The sequence below is a fragment of the Octopus sinensis genome, linkage group LG9 (assembly GCF_006345805.1).
Source record: "Octopus sinensis linkage group LG9, ASM634580v1, whole genome shotgun sequence".
NCBI lineage: Eukaryota > Metazoa > Mollusca > Cephalopoda > Octopoda > Octopodidae > Octopus > Octopus sinensis.
This window is the reverse complement of record NC_043005.1, coordinates 65,854,959-65,876,041: the sequence shown is the minus strand read 5'-3', so window position 1 is coordinate 65,876,041 and position 21,083 is coordinate 65,854,959. Positions and strand designations below refer to the sequence as shown.

General features: G+C 37.9%; 1 protein-coding gene across 1 annotated transcript; it reads left to right on the top strand.

The window, feature by feature from the left end:
- Positions 1 to 20,100, top strand: LOC118764865 (POU domain, class 4, transcription factor 2-like). The gene is made up of 2 exons (XM_036506018.1): positions 1 to 13; positions 19,072 to 20,100. The coding sequence occupies exon 2, from the start codon at positions 19,248 to 19,250 to the stop codon at positions 19,866 to 19,868; it is 621 nt and encodes a 206-aa protein (XP_036361911.1). The 5' UTR covers positions 1 to 13; positions 19,072 to 19,247; the 3' UTR covers positions 19,869 to 20,100.
- Positions 20,101 to 21,083: the final 983 nt, after the last annotated feature.

Here is a 21,083-nt window from a genome sequence, read left to right as displayed (position 1 = left end):
ACTGGAGTTCAGTGTTGCAAGCAGCCTATTAATCTGCAACACCAACTTCAGGAAGCCAGACAGCTACCTGATAACCTATTAATCAGGTCACTCTGCTAGCCAGATTAATTTTATTCTCACCAGACAGTGGGATGCATGGTTGCTCTTAAATACAAAGACACTCCCTGGTGGAGAATGTACACCCCAGCATAGACTGAAAATTGGCAAACTTCTTTTCTTCTACTCCCTTGGCTATATATACCTGTCTCTCAGCCTAATTTCTGGCTATCTGGTACAGTTCCCTGCTACCCCAGGTTTTCCTGGCCTGTTTCTTTAGACTTGAGGCCAGAAGGATGCCAAGAAGCAGACCAATCCAGAAAAGAAGGATTTGGAAGCTTAAGAACCTTTCACTCAGTCAGAGATTTAGGGACATTCTCATTGAAAAATTTGATGAGTGGGAGGAGGAGCTACAGACTTGTGACATAGAGGGTAACTGGAAATTACTTAGTGACAGCTTACTGAGCACCACAGACCAAATCTGCAGTTGGTGCAAAGTCCCTTCCAGACCTAGGGTAACGTGGTGGTGGAATAATACAGCAGACAAAGGCATTAGAGCAAAGAAACAGGACTAGAAAACCTGGAAGAGTTGGGATAGCAGGGAACTGTACCAGATAGCCAGAAGGGAGGCTGGGAGACGGGTATATATAGCCAAGGGAGTAGCAGAAAAGACGAAGTTTGCCAATGTTCAGTGCTGTGAGGACCAAAGAACTGAAGTATTTCTGGTTGGAAGACAGTGTGTTAGAGAATATTGTGATGTTACAGGAGAGAAATTTGTCCACATGGATGATGTTGCACTTGCTTTTAATGATCCTGCAAAGAAAGAAGCCTGAGCATGCCATTATGAAAGGTTGCTGAGTGTGGAGAATGAATGGGAGGAGGAGAGCCTGCCAAAGGTTGACCCAGTCCAGGGACCAGCTACCTGAATTGATAGCACCCTGGTAGATAAAGCAATTAAGGATATGAAGTCAGGAGAAACCACCGGCCCATCAGGAATCACTGCTGAGATGCTTAAAATATCTGGAGGTGTGGGTTATAGTCTTGTCACCCGTATTGTAAATCAGGTAGTTCATGAAGGAGTCATTCCCAATGACTGGTGTAGCAGCACCATAGCCAACTGTTACAAATGTAAAGGTGATGCTTTAGTTATAAATAGCTACAGGGGTGGCAAACTGCTGGATCTGGTGATGAAGGTCATGGAGAGGGTAATAGCCCAACTAATTTGGTAGAGAGTCTGCTTAAGTGAGATGCAGTTCAGTTTTGTGCGAGGTAGAAGCACCACTGATTCTATCTTTCTGGTAAGGCAACTGCAGGAGAAGTACCTAACCAAAGATAAACCCCTATACTTGGTTTTTGTTGACTTGGAGAAAGCCGTTGACAGGGTCCTCTGATTCCTTATCTGGTGGACGATGCAGAAACTTGAGATAGATGAGTGGTTAATAAGAGTTGTATGGGGATGCTGTCAGTAAGGTACGGGTTGGCAACGAGTAGAGTGAAGAATTCCAGGTAGAAGTAGGGGTTCGCCAAGGATCAGTCCTCATCTCCCTCTTATTCCCCATATTCCTCCAGGCAATAACAGAGGAATTCAAGACAGGCTGCCCCTGGGAGCTCCTCTATGCTGATGACCTTGCTCTCATAGCTGAATCACTACCAGAACTAGAGAAGAAATTTCAAGTGTAGAAGCAAGGTTTAGAATCGAAGGGCCTTAGAGTCAATGTTGCAAAAACCAAGGTCCTAGTAAGTAGGAAGGTGAACAAATCACAAATCCCTTCGGATAGATGGCCCTGCTCGATCTGTAGAAGAGGTGTAGGTAGAAACTTCATAAGATATACCCAGTGTAAGCTTTGGACACATAAGAGGTGCAGCAACATCAAAGAAAGGTTAACCAGGATGATAGCTTTTGCACAGGGGCAACAAACACCAAAGATGCTCAGAAAACAGATTCCATCACATGCCAGGGGAAGAAACTAGAGGTAGTTGATAGCTTCTGCTACCTAGGTGACCAAGACTGTAGTGTGGGTGGATGCGCTGAGAGTGTTGCCACTAGAATAAGAATAGCCCGCAAAAAATTCCTACCTCTGCTGGTAACAAAGGGCCTCTCACTCGGAGTGAAAGGTAGAATTTATGATGCATTTGTGCATACTGCCATGCTACACGGCAGTGAAACATGGAGCATGACTGTTGTGAACATATGTAGGCTAGAAAGAAATGAAGCTAGTATTATGCACTGGATATATAATGTCAGTGCACACACACGACAGAGTGTAAGCACCCTGAGAGAAATGTTGGACATAAGAAGCATTGAGGTGGTGTGCAAGAGAGATGAGGTATGTGTTGTGTTTGAATGAAGAGAGCTTTGTGAAAAGTGTCACTCCCTAACAGCGGAAGAAACCTGTGGAAGAGTGTGACCCAAGATGAGATAGTGAAGCATGACCTTTGAACATTGGGCCTCACAGAGGCAATGATAAGAAGCTGAGACCTCTGAAGATATGCTGCGATTGAGAAGACCCGACAAATAAAGTGAAATCACAACTGTAGCCTATACCAGTGTCACGTAAGCAGCTCATTTAAAAAGTACCTTTGAATTGTCAGGCAACATGCCGTGCTTGAGGAGACCTATTGAGTCAAGTAAAATCAAATATCAAAATTAAAATCACAATTAGAATCTCAAAGTGAAATCAAAATGGAAATTGTAGTTGTGGCCGATGCTAGTGCTACCTGACTGGCTCCCGTGCAGGTGGCATGCAATAAGTACCATTCATGCATAGGTCATTGCTGCACACAAAAGCACCATCCGAACATGGTCGATGCCAGTACCCCTACCCCACCCCGCCCCAACTGGCTCCTGTGCTGGTAGCATGTAAATAAGCACCATCTGAATGTGGCTGATGCCAGTGCCACCTGACTGACTCCTGTACCAGTGGAACGTAAAAAGCACCCACTACACTCTCGGAGTGGTTGGCATTAGGAAGGGCATCCAGCTATAGAAACCTTGCCAGATCAGATTGGTGCCTGGTACAGCCTCCTGGCTTGCCAGTCCCCAGTCAAACCATCCAAGCCATGCCAACATGGAAAACGGACATTAAACGATGATGATGATAAACTTTGCTTATACCAAACACTGCTTGGAGATTTGGTAATCTCCAAGAGCTGGCAGTCTACTGGCACAAATCAGTCAATGTTGTTGACTGTATTTTAGATAAAGCTATAGCTTTATAAGATCAGTTCAGAGGTGCAGCTCTTAGGTATTTCCCATTGATAAAAGCTTAGAAGATAGAAACATCGATGTCTGAGAATCCTAACAGATGATAACACTTAACACTGATACAGTATTTTATATAACACTGAAATGGTATTTTTACTATAAGAGAAAATTTTCTCTGTGGTAAGTGCAGTGAATTTGCCTTTTAGCAGTTGAAATGTGTTACAAACATATTTTAACTAACCTAAACTTTGCATATATATATATATATTGATAGTGGTGGTGATGGTGAAGTGAAGGCGCATGGTTCAGTGGTTAGAGCATTGAGCTTACAATTGCGAGGTTGTGAGTTCGAATCCCGGACTGGGCTGCGTGTTGTGTTCTTGGGCAATACACTTTATTTCACGTTGCTCCAGTTCACTCAGCTGTAGAAATGAGTTGCAACGTCACAGGTGCCAAGCTGTATCAGCCTTTGCCTTTCCCTTGGATAACACTGGTGGCATGGAGAGGGGAAGCCGGTATGCATGGGCGACTGCTGGTCTTCCATAAACAACCTTGCCCGGACTTATGCTTTGGAGGGTAACTTCCTAGGTGCAATCCCATGGTCAGTCATGACTGAAGGGGTCTCAGCAGCAGTGATGGTGAGGATGATGGTAGTGATGAGAATGACAATACTGATAACGACAGTGGTAATGATGATAATTATGGAAATGATGATGACTAAGGATTGTGCTAAGGTACTGATGAGGGAATTAGCAGAGTCATTAGAATGTTGGTTAGAATGCGTTGTGGCATTTGTTCCAATTCTAAGTTGAAGTTTCACTGAGGTCAATCTGCTCTTCGTTCTTTAATATAGTACCAAACCCAGCTCAGCAGATTGGCAGGATTGTTAGAATGCTGGTTGCTATACTTTGAGATATCTGTTCCATGTCCTTGCATTCTGACCACAATGCCTTTAACATCACTGGTGCTAAGCTGTATTGGCTCTAAAGCAGTAGCCCTTGGACAACATTGGTGGCAAGGAGAAACGAAATTTGCAAGCATGGACAACAGTCAGACTTTTACAAAAAACCTTTGCCCAGGCCTGCACATACGTAGATGTGCAAATTCTTCAAGCATTGTTATGAGCCAAGCAATGATGATCGAGTAGAAAGAAGTGAGTGTGAGAATGTGCTGAACAACCTTTTGATAAACAAAGCCATGCTGTCCAAAGTAAGAAAACACTGCAAACACTTTATGACAATATGACCTGATTATAGGAAAGCATTTGACTATATTTCCTACTCATGGCTGCTGAAGTCATTATCTTAGTCCCTATCATTGAAAGGTTCATAAACACCTAGGCAACAAACCCACAACTAAGAGTGGAATAATCATCTCCAATGTTATAAATATTTCGAAGGGAATATACCAAGGTTTATAACCTTTCTGTACTTCTGTTTATTTTGGTTATCATTTCTTTCACTTAAATTCAATGACAACATGCTAGGGTCTGTATCTTCTAGACCCATAATTTCTTTGTGGATCACCTGAATATCGATGCTAAAAATGTTTGGCCTGCCATAAAATAGCTGGAATTAATAGCAACTTTTTCAGCTGATATAGGAATGGAGTTTAACCAAAAGGAGAGATTGTATTTGAGAAATTGTAGAAAATCGGTCCCTGAAACCCAGAATCTGTGCATCAATAGTTTCTCTATATCTTCTGTTCTACACAAAGAATTCTATAAAAACTTATTGTATGAAGGTGCTGTGAATAAAAATGGGGTGGCCTGACTTAAAAAACCTTGGCAGTGAGAAATCTCCACTTACAAGACAATATTCCACAATGCATTTACTGTACCAATGCTGATTCCAACATTTGAACTACGTGACTGAAATTCACTCCATAGACATTAAAACCTGCTAGATTCAGAGATGAACTGGAAACTTCTACAGAAACATAGATATTGACAGGTTCTATCTAAGAAGAGATGAAGGCAGGAGAAGCCTGAAATCTGTGCTGACGGCTTTCAAATGTCATATAGTATCTCTCAGACAGCATCTGCTAAACAACAGCAGCAAAAATAAATACACAGACCAAGTGTTGAAAAGCAAAGGGAACAATATCCTACAAGTCAGTTGACAGTGAGCTCCTGAAGAAGTTCTCTTTTCTTGATGACCTCCCATACAACCCCAAAACAGATGGACTAACATATCTCAAAGAAGACCTGGATGTGTAATGCTCAGCATACCAAAAAAGACTATGCATGGGTATGTTTCCCACAGACTTAAGGATAATACTAAGACTGACATGAAGTAGAGCTTTTCTTGGACTTGCAACAGCCACATCACACTGTGAAGGCTATGTGTTTGTAATCCAAGAGCAGGAGACTATTATAAAATACCTATTTCTTTACTCCCCACAAGGGGACAAACAAGGACAGACAAATGGATTAAGTCAATTACATCGACCCTAGTGTATAACTGGTACTTATTTAATCGACCTTGGCGGAATTTGAACTCAGAACGTAGTGGCAGACGAAATACCGCTAAGCATTTCGCCCTGCGTGCTAACGTTTCTGCCAGCTCACCACCTTAACCACTATAAAATACCAGTTGAATAACAAAGTCTACAAAGCTATTGAAACCTCAAGATACAACCAAAAATGTTGATCATACTACATTAGCATTTCTGTGGAAGACAGATCAATAACTTCCCCAAGAATGTCGTCAAGTTGCTACCTCCTAATACAATATTATGTTGATACTTAAACAATAGACCATGCCATAAAAAATAAATGAGCTTCCTGATATAGGTATAGAGAATCCTTGTTCTCGAATACAAACATAAATAAACATCAACACATGAAATATTGGGAGAACTTTCCCATCAAAACTTTTACCAAGTGCAAACATAACTGACAGGATATAGTTGTTGAGAACAAACAAGAAGAAGTGTGTACAACATAGGGATTAGCTACCCTAATCAATAATCAACAAGAAAGAGAATAACTACAGATAACTGCATTGAAACCTTTGGTTTCTCTACCCAGATTTAAATTTATATTTATACTTATAATAATTAGCATACTTGATTGTGCTTTAGACATACTAGCAAAGTCAGAGTTTTTAGAAAAAGACAGCTATCAGCTAATGTATACATGACAAATGCAATTTGTTAGTGGAGCAGTAAAAATATGCAAGACTTTTCTCAAGTTCAACATGTGGTATTGTTTTTGCTACTTTCATTCTAATGATGGAGCTTTGTATCTTTGTTAGGATCTAGCTTCTTCCTTACATGAAAAATTCAGATAATTAAAAATAAAGACCATACATATATACATACATACATACATACATACACACACACACACACACACACACTAAGAATCCCATGCAGACATACATACATACATAGACAAACAAGTACATACATACATACAGCAGACAAACAAGTACACATGCATGCAAAAAAAAAGCACAGACATAGATTCATACAAACAAACAATGCAACCATGCATACATTCATAGATACAGGTGTACCCATAACCAGTATGTCAACACACACGTGCATGCACACTCATATGTGCTCACAGATAGACACTTATACACAAGCACACTCATGTTGGTGGCATATAAAAGTACCCACTCTTGGAGTGGTTGGCCTTAGGAAAGACATCCAGCCATAGAAATCATGTCAAATCAGACTGAAACCTAGTGCAGCTCTCCAGCTTACCAGTTCCAGTCAAACTGTCTAACCCATGCCAGCAAAGAAAGCAGACACTAAAGGATGATGATGATGATGGTGTTATAAAAAAATTATAATTGGATATGTATTGAGTTTCTTTTGTCAAGCTTTATATAAAAATATTTGAACATTAAACTGAAGGATTACTAACTTCTGCTACAAAAGTTGACAGAAACTTCAAAGTTTTGACTTGTTCACTGTCATCAGATTGTGCTTTACTTGAGTTCTCTTTAGCTTTGTATAGTCTTTGACAAGTTGTTTTTTGGTGCTATATGATTGTTAATTAGGTGTGGTCTAGGTAAACTGAGGGAAAATGTTATGTAGGAAAGGGAATAGAAGATGACATGAGGAAAATATGTTTTTGTATGTGTGTTGATAGAAAGTTACTGTGAGGAGATTATTTTTGTTAACCTTTTCCTGAAAACACAAAACCTTAAAGATATTTCAAGCCTATACATTTCTTCAACAGCTAAACATAACAATTTCTCACTCTCTCCTTCTACCCTACCATAAATAATCTTTCTACAAACAACAAACACTAAAGCTTTTTTCTCAACAAACTCAACCTCAATTCTCTAAAAATCCTGTAATTATTAATTATAATACCCATGACCAATTTCTATTTGTAGAATCTTCTGCATACAGGAATAAAGTTTCTTGCTTTCATATCATTTTGAAAAGGGATTGTTTATGTATAAATGTAGATGTCTAGTTATACATGTGTGTGTATGTATGTATATAAGCAGAAAGCAAACATTTCACAGATATATCATAATTTAATTACTTTCAACAGCTGTTTCATTAGGAATAAACATCATTAACTCCATCATAATTAATATATAATTAATGAATATGAATTAATTTGAATTAAATGAATTTAAAGCAAAGCTTATCTTAAACCATCAGGTATTTTATGGGCTATGCTAGCTATAGATTGTTCTTGGTTTAAATAAAAGCAGGCAAGCCAGTATGGTTAAGGCACTTGTTTTCCAACCATATGGTCTTAGGTTCAGTCCCACTGTGTTGCACCTTGCGTAAGTGTCTTCTGCTATATCCCCAGGCCAGCTGAAATCTTGCAAGTGGATTTGGTCAGTGGACACTGAAATAACAGATGCCTGTATAGGATCACATGAGCTACTCATTCTTTGTCTCCTATATGTAGCTCTACTGAGAGGGGATTAGACTGATTAACTGACTTATTGATTACTTGATTTTTTGATAGTTCATGAGACAGATGATTTATTAGATACTTACATGAAACAATACACTGACAGATAGATAGATGGACCGATTCATAGTAGAAAGATAGATAGAGCTAGATCAATAGCTATAATTCAGCTGACATCTTAAACCATAGAGAAATTGAGACTTTGATAAATCAATAATCAGATAGTTGGATTGTTCATTTGCATATACCCAGCATATGCATGCTCATATGAATCAGTGTATATCCCACTGTATGCCAGCTTGTGTATGTGTGTTTGAAGACTTATATGTTTGCTTTCAAGCTTATTCATGTTTGCTTATTCACTTTTATGAATGAGTATATGTTTGTGTACATATCTTTTATCTCTTACTTGCTTCAGTCATTAGACTGTGGCCATGCTGGGGCACTGCTTTGGAGAATTTTTAGTCAAATGGTACTTATTCTATTGGTCCCTTTTGTTGAAATGCTAAGTTATGGGGCAGTAAACATACCAACAGCGGTTGTCAAGTGGTGGTGGGGAACAAACACACACACATATGCAACGAGCTTCTTTTGGTTTCCATCTAACAAATCCACTGACAATGCTTTGGTTGGCCCAAGGCTATTATAGAAGGCACTTGCCCAAGGTGTCACACTGTAGGACTGAATGCCACACCTATGCCTTTATTCTTTTATTTGTTTCAGTCCTTTAGCTGCAGCCATACTAGAGCACCACCTTTAGTCAAGCAAATCAACCCCAGGACCTGTTCTTTGTAAGCCTAGTACTTATTCTATCAGTCTCTTTTGTTGAACTACCAAGTTTCGGGGACATAAACACGCCAGCATCGGTTGTCAAGCGATGTTGGGGGGACAAACACAGACACACAAACACACACACATATATATGTATATATATGACGGGCTTCTTTCAGTTTCCATCTATCAAATCCACTCACAAGGATTGAGGCTAAAGTAGACGACACTTTCCCAAAGTGCCACACATAGGGGCTGAACCCAGAACCATATGGTTGGTAAGCAAGCTGTTTTTACACACTTGTACATGTGTTTGCTTGAATGCATGTTAAATACACATGTATATTTTGTGAGTTTTGTCTTTATGCATATATGTATTTTTTTTTCAGTCATGATGGACAGCAGTGTCCATGAGACATTATAGAGTCTCTGGCACTGGTGGGAACAAAGGAGAAAGGTATCTTCAGGCCAGAAATCTGGTTCTAACAGAGCAAACTCTGTTGAAGGAATTCCAAGCATAAGGTGTTGGTGTTAAGCCAGGCAATGTATTAGGTCTACCATCTAAATATGCAATGTGAGATTTGAACTTAAAACTGGAACAAATGTGGCAAGGTGTCTAGGCAAACATTCATGAGCCTACTAAGCTCAATCGATAATTAAAAAAAAAAATTTTATTGACTCAAAAACATAAAAGGCAAAGCTGACCTAATGGAAGTCAAAATGCAATAATGCCATGTGCTTGTCAGCAACGGTAACAGGGAGATTTTAACCTGTAAAGTTCAAAGATCACATTTGAATTAATGCTTTGATTTGTTTAGGATGTATAGATTTACCAATGTATAATATATTTTATTTTAGAAATGTCAGTGCATATCATACATGAAAGATATTTTTTTCTAGATTTAGCAAATTGCATTATATATGGGTGCATATAAATGAATAAATATGTTGAATAATATAGTAAGAACAGGATGGAAAAAGTTCAAGGAGCTCTTACCTATTTAGGGTCTGCTCTTCTCAGAGAGAAGGACATATTGCTGGGTGCTCATATATGAAGTGTGATACTGCTTGATAGCAAGACATGGACCTTGGATGTAGGGTATTTGTAAAGGTTGAAAAGAAATTAGGTGAGCTAGTTCCTATGATAGTGTAATATGTAAACCTGGGCACCAAACTGTTAATCCATTAATCATTAATTAACAAAGTTAACATTTTTGTTAACGATTTAACTTTTAAGTTAATTTTGGAAATAATTATCAAACTAATTAACTTCTGTTAACTCAAGTCCACTTGAGTTAAGTTCTTTTAACTCAAGTTGCTGCAATGATCTTTAGGCTCAAGAAATTGAAGTCCAAGGGCCTTGTCTACTGCAGCCCCTTGGTTGACACACTTTTGGCAGGCATCGACAAAAGGTTTAGGAACCTCCTGAAGAATGTGGAATACCAGCTGGCTGCTGCCTTCCACCCCAGGTTTCATCTCGTCCAGCTGGATAAGTATGACAACACCAAGGTCACCAAAGTGAGAAAAAGCATGGAGGGTAAGGTCAAGGAGGCCATGAGGCAGCAGTCTGATGAAGTGAGCAGCAACAACGAAGAGGAGGATGACTTCTTTAGTGCTGTCACTCATCCGAAAGAGAGCAGCAGGAGCCACAGGTCACTCAAGGACAAGGCCCAAAATTTGATCAAGACCTGGTTGGAGACCAACTCCAAAGACTTGCTGACAGATGCTGCCTTCTAGGGGGAGCAAGTGTTGGTGGACTTGCTCATCAAGTTCAACACAGCCATCCCCTCCAGTGCTGCAGAGGAGCATTTGTTCTCTTTGGGTAATGACATCTTGAGGGCCAAGAAATCATCCCTGTGTGATGAAAATTAATTTTCATGAAAGGCAACCTGAAAATGGAGAATGAGAAGAGAAAAAATTAGATTATGTATATATCGTGTTTTTAAGATTTAAAATTTTTATTCTTTATGGCCACTTTATCAATAAACATTTTTCCTTTAATACTAATATTGTGTTTCATTTGAGTTTTTTTTACCCTTTAAAAATGCCTTTAAAAACCTTTAAAAAGGGCCAAAACTATGAAATCAACTTTTTTTAGGTCTTTTTAAAGTTAAAACTATAAAATCAGCATATTTTAACTCTAAAGAAAAAAAAAACTATAGTTGTGTGGTTCTAAAGTCCTTAAAAAGGTCAGAAAAGGCTGATTTTATAGATTTGGCACCTTTTAAACGTGCCTTTAGGTAGTTTTAGAGCAAAAACTGATTTTTTTTTCTATAATAAAAATCAATGTTAATGGTTTATCGATAACTTCTGTTGCATTTTTAAAGAATTAATTGAATAAAGGTTATTGAAGTTAACTTTCTGGTTAATGGTTAACAAAGTTAACATTTCAATTAATGGTGCCTGCCTTGGAATATGTATTAATTTGCTTCAATGACAGAGTAGAAACCTGCATTGACTTTGATGAACAAAGACCTACAAAACATTCTCCTGTGGTGTCTATTAGTCTTGTCTCCTTCAACAACACAAAAACAATAGAATATTTCAAAAGTCACTGTCATACTCTCTTACTCCTAAATATGATTATCAGCAAATAAAGCAATCGGTATCATTATAGATACTAGGCCTTAACACCATCGAGAATTTTTCCTGGTAACCACATATCCCTCAATGTGGCAAAAACTATACTGGTCTTCCTCTTCATCCCCAACAGCTACTGGTCATTACAAAGCTCAGTAGCAACCTAAAATAGAACACTGCTCACACATCTGCAAAGGTGATGCTGCTACAAATACAGATACCCTAGACAGCTAAAAAAAAAAATTTAAAAAAAACCCACCTCCAATTTTAGGCTGTTACTCCACGTTTTCTATTATGACTACAGAAGCTTCTGCTTCTCAGAGCTGACTGGTCTCATACCTTGTTTACTCAGAACTTCTAATTCACTCATCGCTCCATAACCTACATTGTGTCCGCTTTCCAGGTCCCATTCTAAACACTACACCCAATTCTTCCTCCTCAAATCATTGACTCTCTGGTATTCTCTCTCAACTTGTAATTATTTGAGAGGAACATTAACTACATTCATTTAACTAGTCTTGGTGGGCCTAAGAAGAACATGGGTACAGCTTCTTTCTCCATACCAAACCTATAAAAAAGGTATCTTCCTTGCATATAACAACAAGCACAACATACAACATACAGTGCAGACATTTAAAATGTTCAACACACATTCTGAGAGCATTTAGACTTTAAAACATTTGATGTGGAATTAAGGTTTGTGATAAGTGTGAAAGGGGGAGAGGAAATGATGCAAAACTAACATAGAAAAATGTTTTATTTTTTTTTACAATGAACAGAAGGAGAGGGGCCATGACCATGGCCTTCTAAGACTAGTGGGATACATGTCATTAACATACTTTTCAAACATTTCCTTGCACAAACTAACAAGAGAGGCTCTATATGATCACTTGACATGTTAGAATGAGCTGCCAAATTTCCTTCAAATTACACACTACCATCACAGAAAATAATAGGGGTGTAATTTGTTTGTCTGGATGGATGGATGAACATTATCATAGCAAAAACTGTATCACAAAAATTAACCTTCCTCTTCAGTTGACTGCTGGAAAAAATATGCATGGGTTGGCAGATTCCAGACAGCTGGTGTCCTCGGAGAAAGTGGTGTCTGGGAAGAGTGATGAGATGAGAAACAATTGAGTTGGGAATGCCTGACTGTAGATGGTAATAGACCATCCAGCTCTGGGAAACAGAGGTCGTTGTAATAGCAATAGAAAAGGGGGAGTGAGATAAGTGATTAAAGTGTAGTGATAAGTGGCTTTGTGCTAATCAGACATGTAGCCCCTTTTTGGACACAGTCCAGGACGACAATATGTGTAGCAGCAGCAACACCATTCCAAATGTGGTAGACTCATCCATTAAGTTTCATTGAAGCATTTTCTAATCCTCAAGAAGAAAGATAGACTTTGTGATATAGTTTGCCTAGAAGAGCTCTCTACGGAATCAATCCTATAGCATCTCTGTTTAAGTTTAGATTTGCAGTTTAGCCAATGCAACCATATTTAGTAATTTTATAAGAACAGGTGCTAAACTGCCTATGCAGATAAGCAACATAAACAAGGTGGGACAGAGAGGATGGACGTTTTTGAACAATTCTTATAATCATTAAGTTTAGCTGCAAACAAATTTTATTGACATCAATATGTTTATATTGAATTAGCATTTGTCAAAATCAAGTGTGGAAAACAACATCCATCATGTGGTGTCCGTTTTCATTGTTGCATTTCTGAAGGTGTTCTTGGAAGTTGGTCTCCACTCTCTCCAGCATTCCTCTGTCAAATTAGGTGTCTTCCATGTGAATAGCTTCCTTCAAATCGTCCAATGTATGGGGTTTATGCACATACATACATGCTTTGAGGCTTCACCACAACAAATAATTACACATGGACAAATCGGTGGACTGAGCGAGCCAAGGAATGTCAACAAACCTGGAAATGAGGCGGTCACCAAAGAGAGGGTGAAGAATGTCCATTGATGCTCTGGCTGTGTGGACTGTTGCCCCATCCTCCTGAAACCACACATGTTGAATAGACATACTATTTCATCATAATTCAGGCACAAAGAAGTTGTTTATCATCTCAATGTAATGCTCAGAGTTCACATTAACAGCATTTCCATTATTGTCTTCAAAAAAGTAAGGACCAATGACAGCAGCTTTTCCAACAGCACACCTGACCATCACTTTTGGGCTGTGCAGTCTTTTGTGCAGTTCTCTTAGAATTTCATGAGACCAATAAGGACAGTTCTACTTATCACCATGCAACTGAGATGAAAATGAGCTTCATCACTCTTTAACAAAATGAGGTTGTCATTTGCCTCAAAAATTGCTTCCATTTGACAGGTGAAGTTAAGCCACTGTGCATAGTCCCATGGTTTCAACTCTTGCCCAATGACCTATTTGTATGGGTGAAAATGCAGGTTTTCATGCAAAATACACCTTACCAATCGATTACCGATGCCAAGTTCAGTGGAATGCCTCTGAGCAGAGCAATTTAAACTTTGTATCAAAGCTTGTCTGATGTGTTCCACATTTTCCAGGGTTTGTATTATTCATGGTGCCCCCACCGATCTCCTATTCATTAGTATACCTTGTGTACAAAGTGCATTCACCCAATGTAAGATTGTGTTACAGGTGGGAGTAGCCTGATTTCAGTGAATGTTGAAGTAGTGCCAAAAGTCATGCTGAACTACTGTGACAGACTCATTATTCCTCACATAACTGTCATAGGCAAACCTGTGATGCTCTATTGTCCACAGCACCATGGCTTCACCTAAAATGCAAAATGTGTTAAGACACTACGGACCAAATGGTACCTGTTGAACATATGTCTCTCCCACTGGGGCTGAGTAATAGCCATTTCAAAAACGTCTGTCCTCTCTGCCCCTCTCTGTATTAACATAAATTACAGCCAATCATACCTTGTGGTAACAGTGTAACAAAAGAAAAGAAAATACTGCTTTGGTTTTTGCACCTAGACAAAAAGGCAAGCAGAAGCTTCTCAAATATCCCTTTCCATTATAAATAAGTTTTAATTTTGAAACTCACCAGAGATGTTTTAATTGCAACCAAATGCTTGTCATGTAGTTGGGCCATTAAAAAAATATTCTTCTTGGCTATATGGGTGACTGTGGAGGCATGTGGCTTAGTGGTTAGGGTGTCAGCACCATGATAGTAAGATTGTGGTTTCCATTCCTGGACCGGGCGACGCATTGTGTTCTTGAGCAAAGCACTTCATTTCATGTTGCTCCAGTCTACTCAGCTGGCAAAAATGAGTAACGCTGTGATGGACTGGCGTCCTGTCCAGCCAGGGAACACATACGCCATAGAAACCAGGAAACCGGGCCCATGAGCTTGGCTAGGCTTTAAAAGGGCGTATTTATTATTATTATATGGATGACTAGACCATAGCCTACACTGCCAGATATTTTAAGCATCTCAGTGCTAAATTTTTGAGCAAAGACTTCACCACAGATCTGTCCAATCAGATTTGAAATGGAGCAACTAAAAAGAGCCATTCTAAGAACCAACACAGAGTGTGAAATCAGAAACTAAGCTATGTGAGCAGTGATGCATAACTCCTGTGGAAATTTTTATATTCATCAGGTTCTTCACAATTACTACTGTCAAAGGACCTGCCTATGCAATACTAGCTTGCCCCTTTCACAAAACATTGTCTGTGAACAAACATACTATTATTACAATCAGATTTCTGACATCACACTGTAGTTTGTAATGAATTTAGGTTGATTTGGTACACAATAATATTAAATGTCGGAATCAGCAGTAGTGACGATAAAAATTTGTCGTTAGCACAAGTTGTAAGATGAGAAAAATGCACTATGTATAAAGTTTTAAGAAAGTATTTATTTACCGTTACATTACAATTACCTTACCTCAACGGGCAGGTTTGATAAATCCAAAGTAAAGTTTGTGTATGTGTCCTCTTCATTGTTTAGTAGTAGTAATTACAGAGAGAGATAGAATGATGTTGTAAGGGACAGAATTTGAGCTAGAGAAAATTGTAGGGTGTTGTCTCACAGTTGCTTTCTCCCTCTGACCAAGGTTAGTCGGCCAGACCTTGTTGAGTCGTCACCGACTGTGACTAACTCCATTGAGTCGTCATGACTGTGATGAACTAATTTTTGCTTGGGATGTGCTGGTTTATATAACTATCCAGAAGGATAGATATATCATTGAGAACAATAGATTTAGTTGGTGGTCTTGTTATCTCTATTCTAGCTTTTGGTGAAGTAGAAAAGGTTAGAAAGGGTCAAGTAGTGAAGACATTATTTTGGCATAGATAAAGGCATCTGGAAAATGTAAAACTGCTGTCAGAGATGGAAAAAGTTCTGTTGCAGTGTTAATTTAAATTTGGCTATGGTGGATCGAATCCTCTTCATGCTTGTAAAATTCACTACAGGTTCCTCAATGAAACATCACATCCAATACAATCATTTAATAATAGACATGATGAATCAAAAACCATGACTACACTCCTCATTCATCCAACTGTCCATTCATCTCATTAATGTGATAATACACACATCTATATCTTACAGTGACACTGGTGACCACATATTGTTTAATTGGTGACCTTGGTAATGAACCTTTACAGCTGTTTCCAACTTACACTGGTATCTTCATGCTGACATGATTGAATATAGCAATATTCCATTTTCCATAGTCCACCATTAACACAACACTTTATTCATAACCTGTAGAGCTGTGCAAGTGGCTTTCAATTCCTTTGCATATACATTTTTACAGATTCCAATACTCTTCTTTCATTTACACACCATCCACAATGCATTCACCTCACACATTGCTTTCTTGTTTTTCATTGATTTTTATTAATGAAAAATTAATAAAATAATAATTTTTCTTGAATCAGACAAGTTTTTCTACAGTTACTCTGGCTTTTATAACATTGCAACATGCATGCATTTCATTCAATACCATATGCACCCTAGTATCTGTGTCTTCAGCAATTGTTTCTAGATCTATGTCAGCCTTAAGTTCTTTTCTCTGACATGTATTTCTGTTGTTTGGTGCACTTAGCAACAGCTCAAACTACATTATATCACTTTTCACCAGCTGTTGAATTCATTACATGACTTAACATTGCCAGCCCAACAAGGAACACAGACTTCACTTCCTGCATTTTTCTTTCAGCCATTTATCTTCTTCCCTCTATATAATCAATTTCACTTGGCTCATCATATTTAGGATATGTTTTGCAGTTTGTTGTGCAATAATAACTCACAACTACAGGACCCCCGACACATTTGGTCTCTGCATTTCCTTTAAGACACCTACCTAACTGCACACACAAATTGTTCTTTTATACCATGGATAGGGAATATAGTAATTCTTTTCTTTCAGCTCCTTATAATGAAAATTGATAGCTGCACCATATCCAGAATCCTCTGACTATTAAACGCTGCTCTATATTCACACATGTGAATGCATATTGATTATACGTTCCGCCAGTAGAGATTCTACCCTTGCATTACATCTGCCTGTCAATGTACTCTTTTCATGTGTACATTAAAGTAACTTTAGAGTTCCTACATTTGTTGTCCATCTGTCATTATCTGTAGAATATGTCATCATCAGTAGCACATGCTGCTACACTTACATCCTACATGTTACTTGTGGTCATGTAACCAGTTTTCTGATGTGGATGTGATATAGAGTTACACTATGGTTTGTACTCAGGACTAGCTGTTTCCGATCAGGAAATACTTTGTAAGCAACAACCAGAATTTTGGTAGAATGAGTAATGCTGTCTGCAAAAATCTAGCCACTAAAATTATATATAAACAACCGGCAAATTTTTGAGCAGTGACTTCACCACCTATCTGTCCAATCAGATTTGTTTTTGAAAATATTAGAAAGAGACCTTTCTAAGAACTAATACAGAATATAAATGTCCGGGAATAAGTGATGAGAGTAGTAAAGCGTAATGCCGAGTGAAATTCCTGTATTTGAAAGAATGAGAATTGTATACACAAACTCACCACTTTCACAGAATATTCATATACTACTATTACAAACATTTCTGGCGTTATTCTGCTGTCCCCCACTGAACTGTTGCGTCCAATACAATAATTTAACAATAAACATGAATAAAACAACGAAGATTATTCTTTTTATTTATCCAACTTCCCATTCATCTCACAGTTCATGTGGTAACACATTTATTTCTTCTTGTGACAACTGACCACATTTTCATAGATGATAAAAGTTGAAAGTAATCCTTTCTCTTATTAACAATTCAACTTATTAAACATAACATGATTACAACTCCTTTCTCATCTTAAACATTTACCAACTTTTGTAGTTACATAGTTTCTGCTATGACGAGGAAATATATTCGTCAAGAGAAATTCCCAGTGGTGGTGGAATGAGATCTAAAGGAGAATTTGGCTGATAATTCTAAGAGGTCAAGCAATCATGTAAATCCCTCCTTGTTTGCTTGTGCAAGAATATTTATTGTTTAGGGATGTAAATATGTTCTAGATGTCACGGGTTGTAGATGTATTACCCCCCAAAAGAACAATAAACATTAACGAAATATACATGGACTTTGAGAGGCTTAAATAGCAAAAAATATATTTTAAAGTGAACTATGGTCCTGCAGAGTGCCAAAACAAAACGCCTCTAAGGGTCACAAAAGCAACGAGAGGAAATTTATGATAACCAGCTTCTAGCAGATGTCGAATACAGAATGAATGAAATTCTCCATTACGCAGAGCGTACACGTGACATTCCTTTAAGTTCCGGCCCTGTGCGTGTGTGAAAACAATATGAATTAAACGAGTAATTTATGCCTCAAAATATCTCCGTTTGAAATAAATTATCAAAATATCAATTACAATATCGAGCTATATATATATATATATATATATATATATAATATATATATATATATATAATATATATATATATTTATATATATGTATATATAATCAGAGTAAACAAAACATGTAGATCAAGCTAGTCGTTGTATTTATCATAATTGCGTTCACAACGGTTCTAGAAATAGACAGTGGTGAATATTGTAAAGAAACAAGCTACCAGTAAAACGAGTATATTTATACTCCTGGTTTCATTCACTCCGCTTCATTCAATGCGCTTAAGAAAAAGCCCGAATATCATGTAATCTTACTTCGTAATAAAATTTTCAAATATGAAACATTGTGACAACAGAAAGAAACATTAATAATATAGATTAAAATAAAAAATGAACAGTGTTTTTTTTTTTCCTGAAAAAAAAAAAAAAAAGGTTTATTGCGATTATTAGGCATTTCAGCAGCATATAATTTTAGCATTATCTTTAAAAAATTTAATTGTAATATAATGTATATTTAGGTACAGATGATATTTAGTAACGTTAAAAAAAAAAAACAGAAGATATTATTATGATAATTATTATTGCAAATAACATTCCTCACAATGGTGTCACTGCTACTGTAAATATGTTGACTTTAACATTATGCTGTTACAGCTAGCTTTGTTTTCTCCCCCTCTTTCCTCCACCAATTGCTACATTCAGTGCAGGACTGATATACATGACGTAAGCGTGTGCATCGGATTTAGTTGTGTTTACAAACGTATTCTCAGTCTACCTGTCGTCATTTTGCTGACGGGGAACCTTTTTTGTATTATCTACCTGCCTTTTCTATTAAGTGAGAACCCACCAAACAGACAAAGTGGAGTCGTTTTCAGTAGGAAACAGGCTGAAAAACACGGCCAACATGTTTAATGCCGTGTCGAGCTGGTGGGGTGCCATTCAGAAAAAGGATTCGGATAGCAACGTACCAGCTGAGGAATCAGCCGATGCGCAACCGACTCAAGATGGAAAAGAAGACGTTCAACAGCCCGAAAGCAGTACGAACGACACTGCTTCTAGTGCTGTTGCACCTGGTCCCGAGGCGACGGCAACTTCGGTTGTAACTGGAGCTGGTGGTGGTGGCGGCGGTGGCGGTGGCGGCGGCGGTGGTGCATCAAGTGGTGACGAATCTCCCGTCACAGAATCAGCCTCAGAACAAAGTGGCTCTGACACAGCCGCTCCTAATATTCCTCCTTTGCCTGGCAAGAAAAAACCACGCAAGGGTGGAGCCAATTCGGATGCTTCTGAACCCGCGACCAGCAGTGACGACGAAGATGCCGAAGGACCAGATAAAGTGGATGAGAAGATTGAAGCAGCGAAGCAAGCAATCGAAGACGTTTCAACTAAAGCTGTCAGCGCTGCTAAGGAATGGGGAAGTAGGTGTTATTTACTAATCATAAATATACGTGTGTCAAATCAATGTACGTATGTCTTTAATCATCACACTCACTCACACACACATACAGGTGCACACACACATCTGTGACATTGATGACAATCTTTCCGTTCCACAAAATATCCATTTAGCTGTCTTTCTGTCTGTCTGCCTGTCTGTCAGTCGATCTATCGATCTTTCCTCATTGTAACAAATGATTAAGAATTTTATTGAGTGTCGATAAAATTAATAACAACTGCTATTGTAGTGAGTCCATTTTTTCACAGAATGTTCACATTAAATGTAATTATTATTTATTTTATAATCATAAAAATATTTAAGTGTATGTATTTTTCTCATTGCTCTCATTCAGTTCCCTTCTCTCCTCTTATATAATTATATGTATCTGTAAAGCATGTATTTCTTTCTCTCCCACCCCTATCTATAATTATATATAGCTACACAAACACACTCACAGACATATGCCTATATACATGTATATAAATTTATACATATGCTAATTTATATAGGGTTAGGGTTATATATATATGAGGAATATGAATTGCTAATGTATATATATATATATATATATAGATACACACAAACGTATATAATTTTAATCGACAAAATGAACAAAGTGACTTAAAGGTCTAAATTTTTTTGCATAACACTAACTCGGAAATTTGAGTCATTTTGTTGTTTCTGCCTATTAATAATAAAAGTATATACTGGTGTATTGATGTCTACTTATCCTGATCATTCTACGAAACACGCACCCTTCCCAATACCATGATCCACATGCTTGGCTATTCTAGAAACAGCTGTAAGAGAATCTATTTATATTCTGTCTAAATGAAATGGTTTTCGAATGATGTCAAACATTTTTCCTTTTCCTTTTTTTATTTTAACCCATCCATCTAACACACACATACATATATTATTTGCATATATGTATGTATATGCATATGTGTATGTATATATATATATATATGTGTGTGTGTGTGTATGTATGTATGTGCGCAAATATGTGTGTGTGTGTATGTATGTATGTGCGCAAATATGTGTGTGTGTGTATGTATGTATGTGCGCAAATATGTGTGTGTGTGTGTGTATGTATGTGCGCAAATATGTGTGTGTGTGTGTATGTATGTGCGCAAATATGTGTGTGTGTGTATGTATGTATGTGCGCAAATGTGTGTGTGTGTATGTATGTATGTGCGCAAATATGTGTGTGTGTGTATGTATGTATGTGCGCAAATATGTGTGTGTGTGTGTGTATGTATGTATGTATGTGCGCAAATATGTGTGTGTGTGTATGTATGTATG

Coding starts and splice junctions, on each gene's coding strand:
- LOC118764865 (XM_036506018.1), top strand. CDS start 19,248: ATGTTTAATGCCGTGTCGAGCTGGTGGGGTGCCATTCAGAAAAAGGAT.